The sequence below is a fragment of the Doryrhamphus excisus genome, linkage group LG15 (assembly GCF_037039965.1).
Source record: "Doryrhamphus excisus strain RoL-2023G ecotype Guam linkage group LG15, RoL_Dexc_Guam_v1.1, whole genome shotgun sequence".
NCBI classification, from domain to species: domain Eukaryota; kingdom Metazoa; phylum Chordata; class Actinopteri; order Syngnathiformes; family Syngnathidae; genus Doryrhamphus; species Doryrhamphus excisus.
In genome coordinates, this window is record NC_136371.1 from 6,419,927 (window position 1) to 6,439,226 (window position 19,300).

Below are 19,300 nucleotides of genomic sequence, written 5' to 3' on the forward strand. Positions count from 1 at the left end.
TCTTTGCCTGTCTTTCCTCCTATTGCTTGCTGTTCATTTCACCCCCACTCCCACCCCCCCCCATGCACTTCCCTGTGTGTGTGTTTTCTTATTTTTTTCTTGTCTTTGGCTCTTTCCCCAAGTAAGCAGTGTTGAATTCCCTCTTGACCAGCTTGCCCCTCTCGGGTCTTGTTGAACCGAGTAGACCAGGAGGTCTGTGAACGGAGGAGAGACCAAACAGAGATCATGTCAATGTAATAGTATGGAAAATGTTGGTTTGTGCTGGTTTCTCGACATTAATAATTAATAATTAATAATAATGTGTTGTAAGGATCCTGGGTAGAACATACCTACGTATATATATATATATATATATATACCCTTCAATTTACTCACAGGCTGATATTGATGATGAGGAGCACCAAGATATGGATGGAGAGATGAGCTTCAGTAGTTTTGTCCTTTTAAGGGGGGAGGAATGCAGACAGCAGCTATGAATGACTGAGCTCCCTCTAATGCCACCCCTCCCTCCCTCCCCTCCTCTCACCTCCTGTGAATCTATCTTGTTTCAATTCTTCCACAATCAGCCCATTTCCTTTGTTGTGTTCATTTGTGCAGCACATGTGTGTGCATAGTACACTTATGTCATACATGCTCTGTGTAAACAGACCGACATATGGATAGTGTTTCAGACACAGTGACATCATGCATGACCCCCACCGGTACATCAATTGTGTGTGTGAGCATCTTTCCGCTTGCATGCATTAGAGACGGTGATTTATGTGCACTGTGTGTCACACATGATGACAAATAGAGGTGCAAACAAAACACACCTGTGTGACTCAACTGTTGCACATGAACATTGTGTCTGGAGCGTGTGTGTGCTTCCAGACGACCTTTGAAACAGTCTGGCCATCCATAGCAGTGTGTGATGAAATGTAAGTTGACACCAAATCGTCTTGCTTGCATCTGGATTCACTGGAAGCTCTATGAAGGGGAACACATAATGACCTCATGTGAGATTAACGGAAGCATGGAGTGAAAACGTCTGGATGTGATGAACTGTCTGTTTGTGTGTGTGTGTGTGTGTGTGTGTGTGTGTGTGTGTGTGTGCAGGCAGCCCTGACAGCAACCAAAGTGGTATATAACTTGACACTGACACACTGTCTGAATTACTTGCAATTCTAATAATGGATTCAAACCACAAAGTATGGGTGTCTTAGTCCCCGGAACCCCCAACACAGGAGTCCCCACTGGCGATAGCGCCCACGACACCACCCAAAGCCGCCACACGCCATGGACCAAGACAGCCCTGACCTCCACAAAAACAGGAACCATCCCCCACGCAACACACACACATCACCACAGCAGCCCAAGGAGAAACACCACAATATAGAGACGCAAAGAGAAACAGGCCCCGGGTCCCAGAATAGAGTATGCAATACCCCGACAGATCCCAGGCAGCTATTAGCAATTGGGCTGTTTCTTTTACCAGATTTCAGATGTTTGAAGATTGGGTTCAAATCATACTTGTGTGCAGTTTCCATGTTCTCCTGCATGTTGGGTGAGTTGGCTACTCTAAATTATCTATAGGTATGAATATAAATGTGAAACTTTGTTTGTCTACGTGCCCAACGATTGGCTGGTCTAGCCCAGGTTAGTTTAAAATATTTTTGATTACCATCCACATTCAAAATATTCTGTTGGACACTATTCCTTTGCTCACACTGACCTATAAATACTGTGCATTTGCCAAATTCTATGAAACACAACTATACAGTAAATATCAAAAATATGAGCATATGTAATCCTAACAAAGCTTGGAGAATATGCTGGTAATATGTGGCACTGCCCCGTGTTCTGTTCTGCATGGCAGGCAGCAATGGGAGTGTACTGGCTTGTCCTTGTTATTGAAAGGAACTGGTGCATTAGTTCACAGCAACTGTGCTGTGCCCAGCTATTTTTACCATGTTTTTTTAATGGCTGGCTTCTTCTATATTTGAAAGTGAAAACTTCAAATATGACACTCCATCACAAATTTTTTAGCTTTTTTTTAATGATTGATTGTATTAGTTAAACCTGACTTTGGTTCTACTCTATGCTGTATTGGCTGGAAAAAAATCAGCCTAATTCTATAAGGGAGCTTTTCACAAATGGTGGTTTCCAATCAGTCATAAATTATATTTATATAATTCTCACTAGTTGTTCCCTCGCTCTCTGCACTCACACAAGGTTCAGCAGGAAGAGGATGACATCATATGATCTCATGACTAAAGCAGTTGAGCTCAGTGCGGACCTGCAGAGACAAGACCGGCACAGTGGGAGACAAGGACACGACACATGGTTGGACAAAGCATAGTGTTATGTAGTATAATATTTTATATTTTATGGAATTTCTTTGGTGTCTTTGTATTTCTTGCAATTTTGCTTAGCGTTGCTTTGATAGTGGGACAAATAATGGTATAATCCCCTTGTTTATCCCCTTACAAAGATGGGAACATCCCATAATGTTATTGTAGGTTTATTTGAACAGAAAAAGACACAATATCAACAAATAAAAACATCAAACTTAAGCTCTTTGGCATTAACTGGACTTGCTGTGTTTGGAAGCAAAGAAATGCTGAATATGACCCCAATAACACTGACTTAATGTCCAACATGGAGGTGGAAAACATCCTGCTTTGGGCCTGGTCCTCTGCTAGGGTTCGGGATAACATCACAGAATTGAGAGTCTGGTGAACCAGACCTGGTTCTGTTGAATCTCAGTCTTTTCTTTTTCTCTATTCAATGAAGGACCGCGTTTCAACCCGAGTACTGGAGTACTGGAGTATAGGGATAATATAAGGGATGGTCCCGGTAAAACAGGGCAGTTGACAACCCCATTCTTCAGTGATTCTGTTTTTTTTTTATAGTATGGTGACAGAATTTTTTGCGTTCACATACATTTTAAAAAGAACTGCAATTTTGTACTCCTTTTTATTATCCCTACATTTGCCTTGGCACCACGTCATGACATGAATCAGGAACATAGTAGAAGTAAGTATGTTATACTCCTTTGTTTGTTTTCATAGGGCTTACGTTTCCATGGTAAAGTAGAATCTACACTTCCTGATTCACAGTTATGGTTAGAAAAGTCCACTCAGCATTTGTTAATAACATTGGTCTTATTGATACTTTTATTCCGAAAAAAAAGTCAGTGTCATCCAAATCAGTGACAGACACAAAGACTTAAATGACTTCCATATGTTTCTTTGTCTTCCTCCCCTGCAGAGCTATGTGATTGACACTTCTAACCTGGACTTGACCTGAACTTGGTGTTTTTTTTTTCTTTTAGTGAAAATCATGTTAACCCAGATTCCAATACTTCCCAGCTACTTTGCTATTGCTCTCAGTGTATGAGTGGGTGTGCTTAAGGACTTTCATTGCATATAATGTTAGTAAAACCCACAAAAACCTATAGAAATCTCCTCAGTCAGTGATACAGTAATCTCTCATTCATCACGGTCAATTGGTTGTAGACCCGACCGTATGTAAATGTTCCGTTTTTTAGACCATACAAAACTTGTTTATGACCTTCTTAAAAACATTATTAGTGCCCTCTAAACATGAAATAACACCCCTATAGTCATCTCTACACTCGTATTACCCAATATAGTACACATAATAACAGAAAATAAGCAATTTAAGACATAAATAAGACACTCATGCTCATGTTTGTAGTGTTGTGTTGCGTTTTAGCTTGGCCTGGGTTACAGCCACAGCCACATTCAAACCTGCAATTAAAGCCTGTTGTTTGGGTGATCAAGTCTCGTGTGTGTGTGTCTTACATTAACATTATCGATACTGACAAAGTTGAACCTCAAAGTAGTGAGGGGTGACTGTATAACCAAGCAAAAGCACAGAAACTAGTCTGGTCTTTTGTTCATCACTTCCTCTATCTGTTGATGACATTGTCATTCTTTCCATGTAGATAGCTTACTATGTCTATCTGTGGAAGAACACTAAAATGGGGATCACAGCTACCAGTGGTCTGTTCCCGTCTGGATGCAACTACAGTAAACCTCGGATATATCGGAAATTCGCTCACAACGGACAGATAAAAAAGAACCAATTTTTCTGTAATGCATTTCCAATAAAAATTCATTGCATATATCGGATTTCTTATAACGGATTTCGCCTATTTCGGACAAAATCTCCAGTCCCGTTCCAATTTCCCTCGCATATATCGGATGGCCGCATCGTGTCTTTCTCCTGGCTCCAGATTTAGGACAAATATAAAAGTGAGTGACGTCAATAATACTAGCACAGCAGTGAATGAGATCTTAACCTCACTATTAAAAATAACGTAGGCCTGACGGGCGTAACAGGGCCTAGCTTAATTAACAATTTGTTATGCTCAGAGTCCAATAAAGTTAAATTCTCATTACCTTACGTCTCTTTTCATTGCCCAGTCCAGGTACATTGGAAACATAGTCAAGGAAGTGCCTTTTTATAACGAATAAAATCCGATATATGCGTAAAACGGACATTTTCCAGTATACGCATATAACGGATTTCGCTTATATCGGACAAAACCAGTGGGAACAATTGAATCCGATATATCCGAGGTTTACTGTATTTCCTAATCTGCCACAGTGTGGATGCATTTTTTTTCAACACAGCAAAAACTAAATAAAAAATGTCATAGATGTTTCCATGTGGACAGACACTCACATACTGAAAGTGACCTTGACCCACCAACTCCACCACCCATTGTTCCAAGCAAATAACACACCCTGGCTCAGACCACATTCACCAACTGCATGCGTTTCCTTTCACATGAGGTGTTAGCAGGCACACCCTGATGTGTGCATGTGTGGGTGTCATTGGTCACAAAAAACAAACACTCGCTGAAGAACCATTTTTGGTCTTTGGGCTCCTTTTAATGTCATCCTTACCCTTCAGACACAGGAAAGTCTGGAATGTTTCAGACAAAACAGGAATATAGACAAGATACGGCAGCGTCCTGAAGATGATAGCTGACCTTCACATGAAGCTTCACAGGGATCGCAGTCAGAGTTCACTGGCCGCTATGATTGAGATAACAAATGTTGTGACTCACTCTGGAGGCTGAATTGTTATTCCACAACTGACATCGAGCCATGTTGTGCTTACCAGACATTGAAAGAAAACAACATCTGGGCATGCAAAAATAATCTATTCTCTGGGATCACGGGGCAACAACCGGTAGGCTGATGAGTGATATTATTTTTAGAGTTGCAAATTCCTTGCATTCCCCGTTCAGAAGCACTCTATTGTTACCACGAATTCAAATCATTTTTGCACAAGAAATGTGGGGCACAAAAAAAAGTTGTGTATCAAAGCTTACAAATATCTTTCTACTACTGTACAATAGTGACTCCTAGTGGTCATGCTGTAGAACGAACCTGCAATTTTCAAGTCCTTGAGTTTTGATGCATAGCATTTTACTTGAAATTCAAAATTGAATACTAAATAGGAATTAAAACATGTACTTTTTATGTGTTTTATCAACCCAAAAGTAGCCATGATTGATGCATACAATATAATTTTAATTCATTCAACAAAAATATAAACACAAAACTTATTTTAAAGACCATCTCTCTCAAATTTTGTTCATACATCTGTCTGAATTTGTGTTCATTATTTTTAATCTATCCACCTCAAACGGTGGATGCTGATGAGACAGCATATTTATTGTATATAGGCGGGGCCACAATAAAAGGCTCCTTCAAAATGTGCGGTTTAACTGTATTAAGGTAGTTCGGGTGTGTTCAAAAAACAGTCAGTATCTGCTGTGATCGTGCATTTCTAAAACTGCAGTTTTAGAAGAGCCAAATCTGGTATTGACTACTGACGTCACTATGAATAAATATGGCGGACGTCATCCGGTCTACGCCAAACTACATTACCCAGACGTCCATTAAAACAAAGCGACATACGTTTCATACAACACATTATTTTTTGAGCACATTTTTATCCAATTTCCTCACAATACGGGTGATTTTATATCAGAAAATAACGTTTTTGTCAAAAAGAAGATTAAATAGCCGCACCTCTAGTGTCGACATAACGAAGCGGAAGTGCCTACAACTTCCTTTCCTCCATTCGGTGAGTGCGTGGTCTGCCACATTTTCTTTGACGCGAGATAAAATTGTGTGATTTAATGTCGTTTTTTAAAACACAGAAACAACTCTAATTCATCTAACGCTTGTTTGTTTGTTAATTTACAGATTGCAACCATGGGCCGCCGACCAGCCCGCTGGTAAGTTATCTTATTTAATCCTGCCAAGTTGTTTCGAGGCAGAGTAAAATGGCAGCAGCCTCCATCCCGTAACATGCGGGCTGTACTATCGAGCAGGGCCTTTGACAAATTAGCATTAACTTTGTTTTGCTACATTTCTCGGAATTTTTAGGCTGTTATATTTTGTTGTTAGTCATGCTACTATATCACTGTACATTGCTTTAGTGCTTGACGCCCTTTGACTAACGCCATTAGCTCAAAGCTAGTACTAGCTTAGCATACCGGTGACGGTAAAAGCTCTTGTACTACTCGCTCAAAGTTAGAGATATACACAGCTTATGTTAGAGAACAAGGTGTGCGTCAAAAACTATAGAAGCTCAAATTAAGTTCACTTTAAGTACGTTTCAGTAAGGAGTAAGTTTTCTGAAATGTACCTAACTTGCTTGAGTAATAGTTTAGTAATGGTTTACATTAAGGCTAATTATAAACTCTCATTCTGACGTGGACAGTAAAAAAAGATTAAGGACTTTCCTTATAGGGTGTGCATGCTCAGTCATATTTTTTTGATTGCTAAAATATGGGTTTTGTAACATTACTACATACATGCTACAGGCGTAATTGCTGTACCACTAACCAGTGGAAAAGATTGCTAAAATATGGGTTTTGTAACATTACTACATACATGCTACAGGCGTGATTGCTGTTCCACTAGCCAGTGGAAAAGATTAAGTGTGGAACTACAGCAGTAGGAAAAGTATATAGTAGTTTGGTGGCTACGTTTGACAAGTTGACAGTAGTAATAAATGCTTTTAGGAAATTCCATTGGAGTAAATGTCACATGAATAAAGAATCAAATGAACTAGTTTTTTTTTTTTTGCTTTGGGCCTGAGGATTACTACAATACAATTTTATTAACTGCAATGACATGCGTAAAAATGTCTTCTCCACAGCTACCGATACTGCAAGAATAAACCCTACCCAAAGTCCCGCTTCTGTAGAGGTGTGCCTGGTGAGTGTTTTTCGCTTTCCTAAAGAGTTGGTTTTGGTGTCAAAAGTAGTCTTAGTTTGTCTGAATTATCTAAATTATCCCTTTAGCTGACCATCCTGCAGTCTATTAAGCCGACTAGTCTTGCTGCAGTGCATTTCTGGTGTGCAAAGGCTGCAGACATAAATGTTTTGGTTGTGTATGACCTCAGCTGCGAAGTGCTGAGTTCTTTTAAGGGACCACTAAGACATGTTTGTGTAATCACCAAATGTGACAAGTTTTTTGTAGCTTTTTTGTAATTCTGTAACATTTTTTGTTTAAGATCCCAAGATCAGGATCTTCGACTTGGGCAGGAAGAAGGCCAAAGTAGATGAGTTCCCTCTGTGTGGCCACATGGTCTCTGATGAATACGAGCAGCTGTCCTCGGAAGGTACGAAATGGTCATGCCTTATTTACTTTGTCACTCTGTCACGTTTCTCTGTTACTTGTAAAGAGACGCCTTAGCACTTAAAAAATAAACAAGTGTTACACTAGTATGGCTGTATGTTGTGGGCAAAGAATATTGTAAGTACACTTACACAGTCCGGAATGTCCAGAATGTAATTCTATATTGGATTCTGATACCAATCACCTGCACTCTACCCCACTCTATCCAAAAATGTGAAAAATCACTTAAATAGGTTTATTTACGGTTTTATCCAAAGTGTACTTCTGCATCTGGCCCAAAAGAAGTCTGTGCCACATGGATACCCTGTGAAAGTCCAACTGTTTACAAACTATATCACATATCTACAAATTGTGTTGCTGTTTAATTCATCTTTTTATTCGAAACAAAGTGAGGAAAAGGAGGGGGGGGGTTGTTGTTTTAATGCATACCATTCATGAGGCTATGAAGTATCACCTGGGCTATTTGTGCAGCTCTGGAGGCAGCCCGTATTTGTGCTAACAAGTACATGGTGAAGACCTGCGGAAAAGATGGTTTCCACATCCGCATGCGTCTGCATCCCTTCCATGTCATCCGCATCAACAAAATGTTATCGTGTGCCGGAGCTGATAGGTGAGTGTGCCTTGTCGTATTCCAAGCCGCCCAAATCACCTCAAAACTAAATGGTCCTCTCACCCGGTTCTTAGGCTCCAGACCGGAATGCGTGGTGCTTTTGGCAAGCCACAGGGCACCGTGGCCCGTGTGCACATTGGCCAGGTGATCATGTCTGTGCGTACCAAGGCCCAGAACAAGGAGCATGTGGTCGAGGCCCTGCGTAGAGCCAAGTTCAAGTTCCCTGGACGCCAGAAGGTACATGTCCCTTTTTTTATTGTACAGGAAGCATCTTCGACTGATCTACAATGCATGCATTCATTAGAGCTTTGCAGCTTATTAAGCCGACTAGTTTTGCTGCCGTGTGTTTCTAGTGTGCAAAAGCTGCAGACATGAATTCTTTGGTGTGTATGTCCTCAGCTGTGAGGTGCTGAGTTCATTAAGGGACCAATGAAACATCAGAATTTAATTAATTTTAATTCAACCTTCTCACATTGTGCAATCATGCAAGCATTACGGCCATGTTTTAATTTCCCCTTTCAGATCCATATCTCCAAGAAGTATGGCTTCACCAAGTTCAACGCATGCGACTTTGATGACATGATGGCTGAGAAGCGCGTCATTCCTGATGGTTGTGGGGTGAAATACATCCCCAGTAAAGGCCCCCTCTCTCGCTGGAAGGCCCTCCATGCTGTGTAGTGTCTGTAGCCTCTCAATGACTACAAACAATACAATACAAAGTGGCTTTCATTAATACTGTGTCCCGTCTATTCACTAATCACAAATAGTTGATTGGAGGGGATCTTAATTTGTCAGGTGAATAGAAGACTAGGAAATGGAACACAAATATTGCATGAAAATACAAGTTGAGACTTAGTCGAATCTGAATCACTTATAATTGTCATATTTCCAATTAAATATGGTAATGCAGAGACTTGCTGTAATTAAGGGAAAGTGGTAATGCCAGATGTGTGCATGAGAACAGTACAGGTTGGATAATGGTGAACATTCACAATTCTCCCACAAGTCATTCCTTTGAGGTGGAGGACACATCTCTGATAAAATGAATGTCTTGCATGTCTACCTTGTCAACCCATAGGTCATACAAGTGTGATCGCATAAGGCCAGGCACAAAGGCAATACCATTAGTGTACATATACTATAGTAAGGTTCAGAGCATTGATTATTCCAGGAAACTTTAACGAGGAAATTCCAGAATCCCGAGGACATGATGCGTTGTCATTGGAACCAGATGAGTGGATGACAGATGACAGGATGTACTACCACAAGAAGCAAGTCACGAGGGTGAGTACTGTATGCGGACAGTTTGAGGACATGAGTCGTGCCGAGTCTCAATCAGGGCCGTTTCTTAGGTGACTGCTTTGTGCCCTTAAGTCAACAGGCCCGAATTCTGTTTTCCTAACAGTTAATTAAGCATTGGTTTCATTTGCGAGGATCTGAATGCACATGACACATTTTGGCCTGTCGTTTCAAATGAAACCAACTGTTAGAAATGCCACAAACAAAATGGAGGTTTGCTCAGTTGCCCACGGGGGCCGCCTGCAGCCTCTGGCTCGTATATCATTGGCCTAAGGCACACACAAATGAGACTAGCTCAGGGGTCTCAAACTCAATTTACCTGAGGGCCATTGGAGCTAGGGTCTGAGCAAGGCTGGGCCGCATCAGGTTTTCCAAAAAAAAAAAAAATTTTTATTAAAAACAGAAAAATATACAAACTTTTTCAGTGCTTTGGTTCCAATTTTCTACAATAAAAGCTCTGCTAAAACATTCCACTGTTCTCAAATATCTTAATTTTTATTTTTCCTGCACAAAATAAGATGAAAAATAAAGAAAATCAGTAATAAATATAATATAAAACGGCAAATAATAACTTAAGAAACCACATAGTTGGTGGGTAGACAATTATTTTTTTCAGATTAAAATTAAAGGATTATTAGAACCCTGTAGACATGACAAAACACCACTATAGTCACATTTATACTTTTTTTTTTACATTTTTTTTATTTACAACATATTGCGCAACTGCAGGGTCTTGAGACACATGCTAACTCGCAAACTAGAGAGCTAGCGACCTAAACGGTAGCCTTCAAGTTATTTCCTTTAAACTTAAATAGCCAAAAACGTACCACTTCCACACAGATAAGGAGGATAACTATTAACAGTTATTTAACCTTTAACATGAACATTAATCAAACGTAAAAAAAAAATTCTGGGTACATGATACCATACAGCATCCATATCAAACTTGCGCGGACTGCACTGACATTAAACTTTCATATCAAGGCGGGGGCCTCAAACTAGTGTCCTGCGGGCCGCGTGTTTGAGACCCCTGGTCTAGCTGCAGATCTATGCTTGTGAGACCTCTGCCGTCGCAGACCGCCACAGGAAACTATTACCCTGGAAGTGTTTGAACATATAATACTAAAAATAAACAAAACTTCATGCTATAAAGGTATAGATACAAGCAAATAAGATAAAATCACAAAGAGGCAATGACCACAAAAGCACACTTCATTTATTAATCATACTTTTGGATCTTAAAGATGCTCTAAGAAGAGTTCGAAAATGTCATTGCGTTTAAAGAGGATGGAAAAAGTCATTAGCAGAAGTGAACATCATTATCTTATGCACTGTACATACCTGCCGTAGGAGAAAAAAGGCGTGGTTATGCTACGCCACAGGTGTTGGAGGGAGGAGCGGAACCTGACAGCCCAAGTTCACTGTACATGGGGGGGTGGATAAAGGCTGCACCTGACAGCCATCGCTCACAGAGTCATCAATATGCACTGCGACCACTCGCTATGGGGAATTCAACTGGTGGCAACTGGTGTTCAACTGGGGAACTCTTTCTTCTTGACTGTTCTTCCAATAGTAGTTAAGGAGCGATACATCATAGCTTCCAACGCCACACAGATGGAGGACAACTGGCAGATCTCCGTGTCCAGCTTCTTCATGACTTACAGGGTGCTGAGTCAACTGGTTCCCATCCTTCCAGGCTTTTTTCTAGCATGGCTTGGCGACATGGGCTGGAGGAAAAGCCCCATTGCGGTCCCACTGCTGGGTCTCATTCTGTCCAGGCTTGTGCTGCTGCTCATGTTGATACTGGACTGGCCTCTCGAGGTCTTGTGGGTGGAGGTCATCATCACTGCGTTGTGTGGCGGTTCCACTGTGTTCTGGAGTGGAATCATGACATTGTTGTCTCTGAGCTCCACAGGACAGGATCGGTCCAAACTTTTAATGAGAGCAGAACTTATCAATGGAATATCTGGTGTTGTTGGCTGTATGACAGGTGGACACTTGTATGATTTATCCAGTCCGACCCTGAGGCCAGGTGCCATTACCTTGCTGGTGTGTTTGCTGCTTCATGCCTTCTGCATGGTCTACATTATCTTCTTCTTGCAGGTGAGTTTTTTTTATTCAATATCATTACCGTAGCTTAGATTTGTAACCTTGAACCATTTATAAATCGTTGATTATTTCAGCAACTTTAGGACTTCAGAATTTTTTTAAGGTGGCAAGTTCACTGATGGGGTTGAACCCTACCGAGCTTACACTGTAAAATTATTGCTACACCGACTCTGATGTAATGTACTGGATATTTGGCATTCACAACTTACAACAACACAACTTTGAGTCAATGGTAATGACATAACATTTCAGTCAACACAAAGACACTCCTGTATGATGCCTCAGCTTTGAGACCTGACAGCTCTAATGATGGAACCGTATATAAACAAATGACAATTAACAGACACATGACATGACAGATAATAGGCTATGTTGAAACTGACATATTTTGCTCCAAAAATGTAATATTGGAAGGTGAGGGTTTATGTTTAAGTTTCTGTTACAGTGACAAAATTGACAACGGTGAAGAGGAAAAACATGCAGTGTCTACAAGAAAACTGAAAGTACAATATAAATAGCTGCTGGTGCAAAACCATGTGCAGAGAAGGCTGTCAATATTTAGCTGACGCTTAGTTGCGCTTATTTAGTGACACTTGCCAATAAAGTTAGCAAAATTAGCTCTGAGCAAAGTAGTGAAGGGTAGAAAAAGCAACCCCCGATTTGGCACCATATCAGCAATATATGATATACCACATATATATGTCATAAGTAAAATAGTCCAAAGCAACATGGGACCATTGGTGCAATAGAATGGGCATGGGATGGAGCGGCCCCCCCCCAGGGGCCTGATGGAAGGGCCTTGTTACGAGCCCAATCGGAGCAAATAAACTCCTTGATGACAAAGTGAGCAAACTTTCTGGGTGAGCAGGAATAATGTACAGTTGAAACAGTCAGCACACTCTAGGGCAGGGGTCTCAAACTCAATTTACTTGGGGGGCCACTGGAGCTAGGGTCAGGGCGGGGCTGGGACGCATCAGGTTTTCCCCCCAGAAAAACACAGAAAAATTAATAAACTTTTCTCATTGTTTTCCCACTGTTCACAAATATCTTAATTTTTATTTCTCTACACAAAATAAGATGAAAAATAAACAAATCAAGAATAAAGAAAATCAATCAGTAATAAATATAATAATAATAAAACACCAAATAATAAAAACTCAAGAAACCACATAAAAATTATTTTTTTCAGATTAAAATGAACAAAGCATTATTAGAGCCCTGTAGACATGACAAAACACGACTATAGTCACATTTATACTTTTTTTATTTACAACATATTGCGCAACTGCAGGGTCTTGAGACACACGCAAACTCGCAAACTAGAGAGCTAGCGACCTAAACGGTAGCCTTCAAGTTCATTCATTCATTCATTTTCTACCGCTTTTTCCTCACGAGGGTCGCGGGGGGTACTGGAGCCTATCCCAGCTGTCTTCGGGCGAGAGGCGGGGCACATATAGACAAACAACCATTCACACTCACATTCATGGACAATTTGGAGAGGCCAATTAACCTAGCATGTTTTTGGAATGTGGGAGGAAACCGGAGTACCCGGAGAAAACCCACGCATGCACGGGGAGAACATGCAAACTCCACACAGAGATGGCCGAGGGTGGGAATTGAACCCTAGCTGTGAGGTCTGCGCACTAACCACTAGACCGCCGTGCCGCCCTAGCCTTCAAGTTATTTCCTTTAAACTTAAATATCCAAAAACTTACCACTTCCACACGGATAGGGAGGATAACTATTAACAGTTATTTAACCTTTAACATGAACATTAATCAAACGTATTAATTTTTTCTGGGTACATGATACCATACAGCATCCATATCAAACTTGCGCGGGCCGCACTAACATTAAACTTTCATATCAAGGCGGGGGCCTCAAACTAGTGTCCTGCGGGCCGCATTTGGCCAGAATGTAACAGTTTAATTGCTTTTAATATAAACGTACTACACAGGATACCTTCTGCTTGTACTTGTTTCAGTTATCACTAATACATAGTATGTATATGTATTCCACACAGGTAAAAGCACTGTGTGACACGGAAAGCTTGCAAAAACTCAGCAACGCCAGCCCATCTGCCCATCCACACATCGCCAACATAGTTCTTCTATGGGTGGCGGGGATCCTCTACAATGCTGTGGATTCCTCGACAAGGAACATTCTGGTCTTGTTTCAGCTGATGGAGCCTCTCCACTGGAATGTGACCCAGGTGAGTCATTTTACACAAAGCAGGGGGATTGAACGTTATTGGGACATGGGTTCTTTGGCGCTTAATGTACTGTATTGTTAGTTTTGAAAAGTTAACGCTAGGTTAGAAGTCTCATATTGTTGAAGGTTGTGGCAAAAAGATGAATAGTTTGAGATTCCATAAGTTATCAACAAAACAGGACAGACTGAAAGATAGCAGCTAGCAACTTAGACCCAACATCGGTACGAAGACTCTGCAAGATGTTCATTTGTTCTGAATGATTTTTTTTTTTTTTTAAACCTGAGGATTAACTTGAATTTACCTGCTCAACAGAAAACACGAGTCTACTAAGATACTATTGATGTTATAGAGTAGAGATGACCCTTTATAAGCGAAACCTCGGCATACATTTGCACAAGTAAACGCATTTTTACACAACCTGAACACAAGAATAGCGCCATGAGTGCATGGCCCAGGGACGTTTGAAGGATGTAAATACTTCCACCAAATATATATTAACTACTAGGCCAACAGAAGATTTTACATAGATTTTATCAAATTAAATCAAAGCTGTTTTTGCCACTTGTGTACCGTCGGTAAATACACGGTCACATTAAACAAAGATAGCATCGGCCCTCTGTTTTCATAATATACGAATGTCAGACCTTTTGAACCGTTCATAAAGATTTTTTTTCCTTACGGCAAACCAGAAAGTCTGGTCACGTCTGGTGATATAAACACTGGACTGTACCAACATTACTGTGTGGAACACTACAATCACACGCACACCTCTTCTTTCAGCCCATCCCAGTCACGAACACAAGCGCATACCACCTTTGTCACCCACGGTAGCAGACAGTCAGTTTCCACTCAAGAGAATCAAGCTGATAACCGTCTGTCACAGTCGGCTACCCCAAGTAGATGTCACTTCCTGTAACGTACTTTACTATAGCCACCCACTTTATGGTAAGGGTTTTATTTCATTTGAACATGCGTCAGATTACAATTGAATGCATCACATAATCAGTTCACAGTTCCACATGTCCAAAAGGAGTAGGAAGAAGCAAAGCTTATTAAATCCTACCCCTCCATCTGGTACTTTTACAATCAGTAATTGTTACATTTGTTCACTTCCTGCTTTCCATAATACAGTTTAAGGTTTTTTTTTGTTTGTTTTTTTAATAATGCACCTCGTACCGAAGTACAAGGTGATATGACCATACAATGACATAATGAGTACCATAGTGATATTTATATTGACAGTTACTATAGTACCCATTGTGTCATTTTTAGGCTGTAAAAATGTGTAAAAAGCAGTAAAATTCCACCTGAGTATCAAACAGCAAAAAAGAAAAAAAAAAGCCACAGAAATGTATAAATATTGGAATCCGGACATCCCTATTTCTGAATTTTTAATGTTTAGAACAGCAAGTGCTCTCTGCCTTTTGGTAGATATGATTCCTTCATTAAAGGTGAGGTGGGACAGAGCCCGAAGCATTCAAACTAATTTTACGAGTTAAATGTCAACAAACTGTGATCACGTCACTAGCCATGTTATTTTGACTACATTTTCTCAATTATGTGGACAATTAAAAAAATAAATGTAATGCCTCTAGTTGGATGGCAGAATATGAGGTCTGCATGGATGGAGTGTGAATCCCATAGGGAAACATAGGAATTCAATAAATCGAATGTTATGTCCATCCTAAGAAGTAACCCCAGCAAGTAATGATATATATTAATTGCTGGATATATATATATATATATATATATATATATATATATATATATATATATATATATTATAGTGCAAGGGTCTCCAAACATTTTCCGCAATATTTCAACTTCATGCTACTAAGATGTTCATTCTTGTAAAATTATGACTCTTTCCTCTTAATATTTTGGCTTTTCATTCATTAATAATTCATTCATTTTCTACCGCTTATCCTCATGAGGGTCGTGGGGGGGGGGGTGGCTGCTGGAGACTATCCCAGCTGTCTTCGGGCGAGCGGCGGGGTACACCCTGGACTGGTCGCCAGCCAATCACAGGGCACATATAGACAAACAACCATTCACACTCACATTCATACCTATGGACAATTTGGAGTCACTAATTAACCTAGCATGTTTTTGGAATGTGGGAGGAAACCGGAGAAAACCCACACATGCACGGGGAGAACATGCAAACTCCACACAGAGATGGCCGAGGGTGGAATTGAACTCAGGTCTCCTAGCTGTGAGGTCTGCGTGCTAACCACTCGTTAGTGATTTTTCCATTTTGGCTGTTTGTTTTAGTTTTGAGTTGGAATTAGTGGAAAAAAGTACAAAACAATAGCAATTATAGACCCAATTATTTAACTCCAAATGATAAACACAAGGAGCCAAGAAATGGAGGAGATGTGGCAATGACAAAGCAAGTACAAAAGGCGAGAGACAAAACAAAAGTAGACAAAGGTGACTCACATGAGGGTGGGGCAGGAAAGAAAGACAGAAGAGGATAAAAATAAGACAAAAGCAAGTACATTTTGAGCCCAATTGGTAAACAAGGTCATTCAAAGTGGTTTGCGATGAATGAAAACCAAAATCTTGGATAACCTAAAAATGTTAGAACCATTAAAGTCAGACCACCATGCTTTATGTTATGATGTAACAACATTGTAATGATGCCTTTTTTTTTGACTCCTTCAGGTTGGCTATGGGAATGCCGCTGGCTTCCTTGTTATGCTGTCAAGCTTCCTGAGTACGGTGATCTTATCAAGGTGGTTCAGCGATCGCACGCTCATCACCATCGGCCTGATCTCCAATGCAGCTGGCATGCTTCTCATGGCCTTCGTCACCACTACATACATGTTCTTCTTGGGTAATTTTTTTTTTTTAATCTGGTTGATTTGTTTTTGTTAAATAGCATTATAGATGGCCAAAAATATTGGGATGCCAAAATGTTAATATCACGTTCTCTTTAGCCCGTGCTCTGACCCTCTTCTCTCTGATGCCCGTTGTCCTGATCTGTTCTCAACTGTCCCAGCAGGTGCACAGTTCTTCATACGGTGAGTTCAGTTATATGAAAAAAAATACACATTTTATAAATATTTGTCACATTAAACTTATTTATTGGCTAATGGAACTGATAATGACGTTGCAAAAAGTTAGCGTTCCTTTACTAAATTCTAAAGTTGAACATAATGTTTATTAATAATCATCTTGGTTGCTTTCATTTTCCAGGTAAAGTCCTCACCTCACTGCAGATTTCTTTGAAAGTCTCCAGTGCGGGTTCAAACCTTCTCTACGCCAAGATTTACCAGCAGACTCTCAGTTGGTTTCCTGGTTTTGTGCTAATGCTCTCCAGCATTATGTCCACCCTGACGATCGTACCAATAAGGTAGCCTGCAGCCTTTGTAGAAACACACATTAAATAAAATATTGCATAGTATAAACGGACATACTGGATATGAATCAATTAATCAGTAATGATAGCCTAGTTGTCAATACCAAAATATATCTATAAGCCATATAGTACGTATATGTGCAGTGAGTAGCACTAACTCCTCTATGTCAATCTTTCCAGGATATTTGACAGTAAACTGTCTGCTAGATGCACCTACCAGACCACCGTAGATGAAGAGGCTGATCAAGATCACCTGTTAGCTCCGGCAAACACTGAAGACAAACCCTTCTGCAAGGAGTGTGCATGTAGTCCGCCGGTCAATGATAGACCCGAGTAAAAAAAAATGGCTACTTATCTTGTGGGATAAGGATTCCCATTACTTTGACCTAAGTCAATCATCTTTCTCCGATATTTAATAGAATATTTATTAACAATTCTCAACAGGTTGACCTGTATGAGTCAAAACCAATGTCAAACATTTGTTAAAATAAGTTCATTCATAACCATTGTACTGCATTTCATAAATATGTAACAGCCATGAGGTACTGTAGTATCAGATATATGTACTTTGTGTGTGTTCACCAATATGATTTGGGTAAGACAGTTATACGGTAGGGCGGCACGGCGTTCTAGTGGTTAGCGCGCAGACCTCACAGTTCGGAGACCTGGGTTCAATTCCACCCTCGGCCATCTCTGTGTGGAGTTCGCATGTTCTCCCCGTGCATGCGTGGGGTTTTCTCCGGGTACTCCGGTTTCCTCCCACATTCCAAAAAACATGCTAGGTTAACTGGTAACTTGTCCATAGGTATGAATGTGAGTGTGAATGGTTGTTTGCCCTGTGATTGGCTGGCAACCAGTCCAAACCCGCCTCTCGTCCGAAGACAGCTGGGATAGGCTCCAGCACCCCCCGCGACCCTTGTGAGGAAAAAGCGGTAGAAAATGAATGAATGAATGAGTTATACGGTATCCATTAGGAGCAATTTAGATCAAAAAGCAGAAGTAGCAGATTTACCCGGGTATTAGAATTTTTTTTTCCCCACAGAAAAAAAATAAAAAAAAATATTTTTCAGGGTTGATAGTTTTACATGCTAACCAACAGCGGGGCCAAAAAAAACACATCAGTGTTTTTCTTCTACTCACACAAACTGTCACAGTAACCGGAAGAAATGCAGTCCTGCTCAAAAAAGTGCCTTCAGGTTTGGCAAGTTAGCAAGCAGCAGCTATGATGCCAATTTTAAGATAATGCACTTTTTGTTATTTGTCGGACGTTAAAAACTTTTTCTTTTTTTGTCCTTGATTTTGGCGTTCAAGGGGACCTATTATGCTAATTTTTATGGCCCTTTGTATTGAGTTGTGGACTCCTATAGAGCACACACGATAACCAGCATGGAAAGCGTTCTAGTTCTTCCAGAATCTGCACCTATTCAGCTGTATTTTTTTTGTTTTTTTTACGAGAATACAACATTCTAACATTTATACGTATGTCAGAAAAGTGGAAAAAGCATAATAGTTCTATCTACCTCATACTCTTGTATCTATTCCATATTTTACACATTTGTAGTGTTTGCACAATTTTGTGTTCATTGTACATATGAACCGCCATCCTAGCTTGGATGTAGTTTATCTTCTGTTGCCTCCTTGTTAAGCCCTTCGAGGCTCTTTTGTGACGAAGGGCTATATAAAGTAACTAAACCTGACTTGACTACATATTGTAAATACTAGTAAACTAGTCATTGTGAATGAAACAGCTCTTGGAGGCGGATCTTTGAAGTGAACGTCGTTTTTACTGGTCACCTTTCTGTTCGTGTTCTGTTTCTGTTTTTCTGAAACTACCAATCTTAATGAAAGACTAGCAAAAATTGTTACCTGGATGCTGTTTTTCTTTTAGTTTTGCACATTTTAACTTGTACTGGGTTGTGTAATGTTTTGTTTCATTGTAAATAGTTGATTTACAATTAATACACAACTGTTGCAGTCTGTTTCATGCTCTGCTGCCTCCTATCCGCGCTCTTTGGCAGTGCACCTCTGGCACA

The 19,300-nt window shown here is 40.3% G+C and overlaps 2 protein-coding genes and 2 non-coding genes across 4 annotated transcripts; all 4 read left to right on the forward strand.

The window, feature by feature from the left end:
• The first annotated feature begins 6,119 nt into the window (after positions 1-6,119).
• On the forward strand, positions 6,120-9,016 carry rpl10 (ribosomal protein L10). Its single transcript, XM_058052626.2, has 6 exons — positions 6,120-6,262; positions 7,192-7,250; positions 7,549-7,656; positions 8,145-8,283; positions 8,358-8,520; positions 8,806-9,016. Exons 1-6 carry the CDS (start codon positions 6,240-6,242, stop codon positions 8,959-8,961), a joined length of 648 nt encoding a protein of 215 aa, XP_057908609.1. The 5' UTR covers positions 6,120-6,239; the 3' UTR covers positions 8,962-9,016.
• LOC131104970 (small nucleolar RNA SNORA70) lies at positions 7,346-7,479 on the forward strand. The gene has a single exon (XR_009119859.2). It is a non-coding gene; the product is annotated as a small nucleolar RNA SNORA70 (small nucleolar RNA).
• LOC131104971 (small nucleolar RNA SNORA70) lies at positions 8,592-8,723 on the forward strand. Its single transcript, XR_009119860.1, has one exon. It is a non-coding gene; the product is annotated as a small nucleolar RNA SNORA70 (small nucleolar RNA).
• Positions 9,017-10,938: 1,922 nt separating the features above from the next.
• Positions 10,939-17,755, forward strand: LOC131104924 (solute carrier family 46 member 2-like). The gene is made up of 6 exons (XM_058052620.2): positions 10,939-11,685; positions 13,715-13,903; positions 16,571-16,742; positions 16,846-16,929; positions 17,105-17,261; positions 17,448-17,755. Exons 1-6 carry the CDS (start codon positions 11,065-11,067, stop codon positions 17,602-17,604), a joined length of 1,380 nt encoding a protein of 459 aa, XP_057908603.2. The 5' UTR covers positions 10,939-11,064; the 3' UTR covers positions 17,605-17,755.
• Positions 17,756-19,300: the final 1,545 nt, after the last annotated feature.

Excerpts from the sequence above, each read along its gene's own strand:
- rpl10 (XM_058052626.2), top strand. The coding sequence starts at position 6,240 with ATGGGCCGCCGACCAGCCCGCTG. Across the intron at positions 7,251-7,548 it reads CTTCTGTAGAGGTGTGCCTG|ATCCCAAGATCAGGATCTTC; the intron begins GTGAGTGTTTTT and ends TTTTTGTTTAAG. Across the intron at positions 7,657-8,144 it reads CGAGCAGCTGTCCTCGGAAG|CTCTGGAGGCAGCCCGTATT; the intron begins GTACGAAATGGT and ends CTATTTGTGCAG.
- LOC131104924 (XM_058052620.2), top strand. The coding sequence starts at position 11,065 with ATGCACTGCGACCACTCGCTATGGGGAATTCAACTGGTGGCAACTGGT. Across the intron at positions 13,904-16,570 it reads TCCACTGGAATGTGACCCAG|GTTGGCTATGGGAATGCCGC; the intron begins GTGAGTCATTTT and ends TGACTCCTTCAG. Across the intron at positions 16,743-16,845 it reads TACATACATGTTCTTCTTGG|CCCGTGCTCTGACCCTCTTC; the intron begins GTAATTTTTTTT and ends CGTTCTCTTTAG.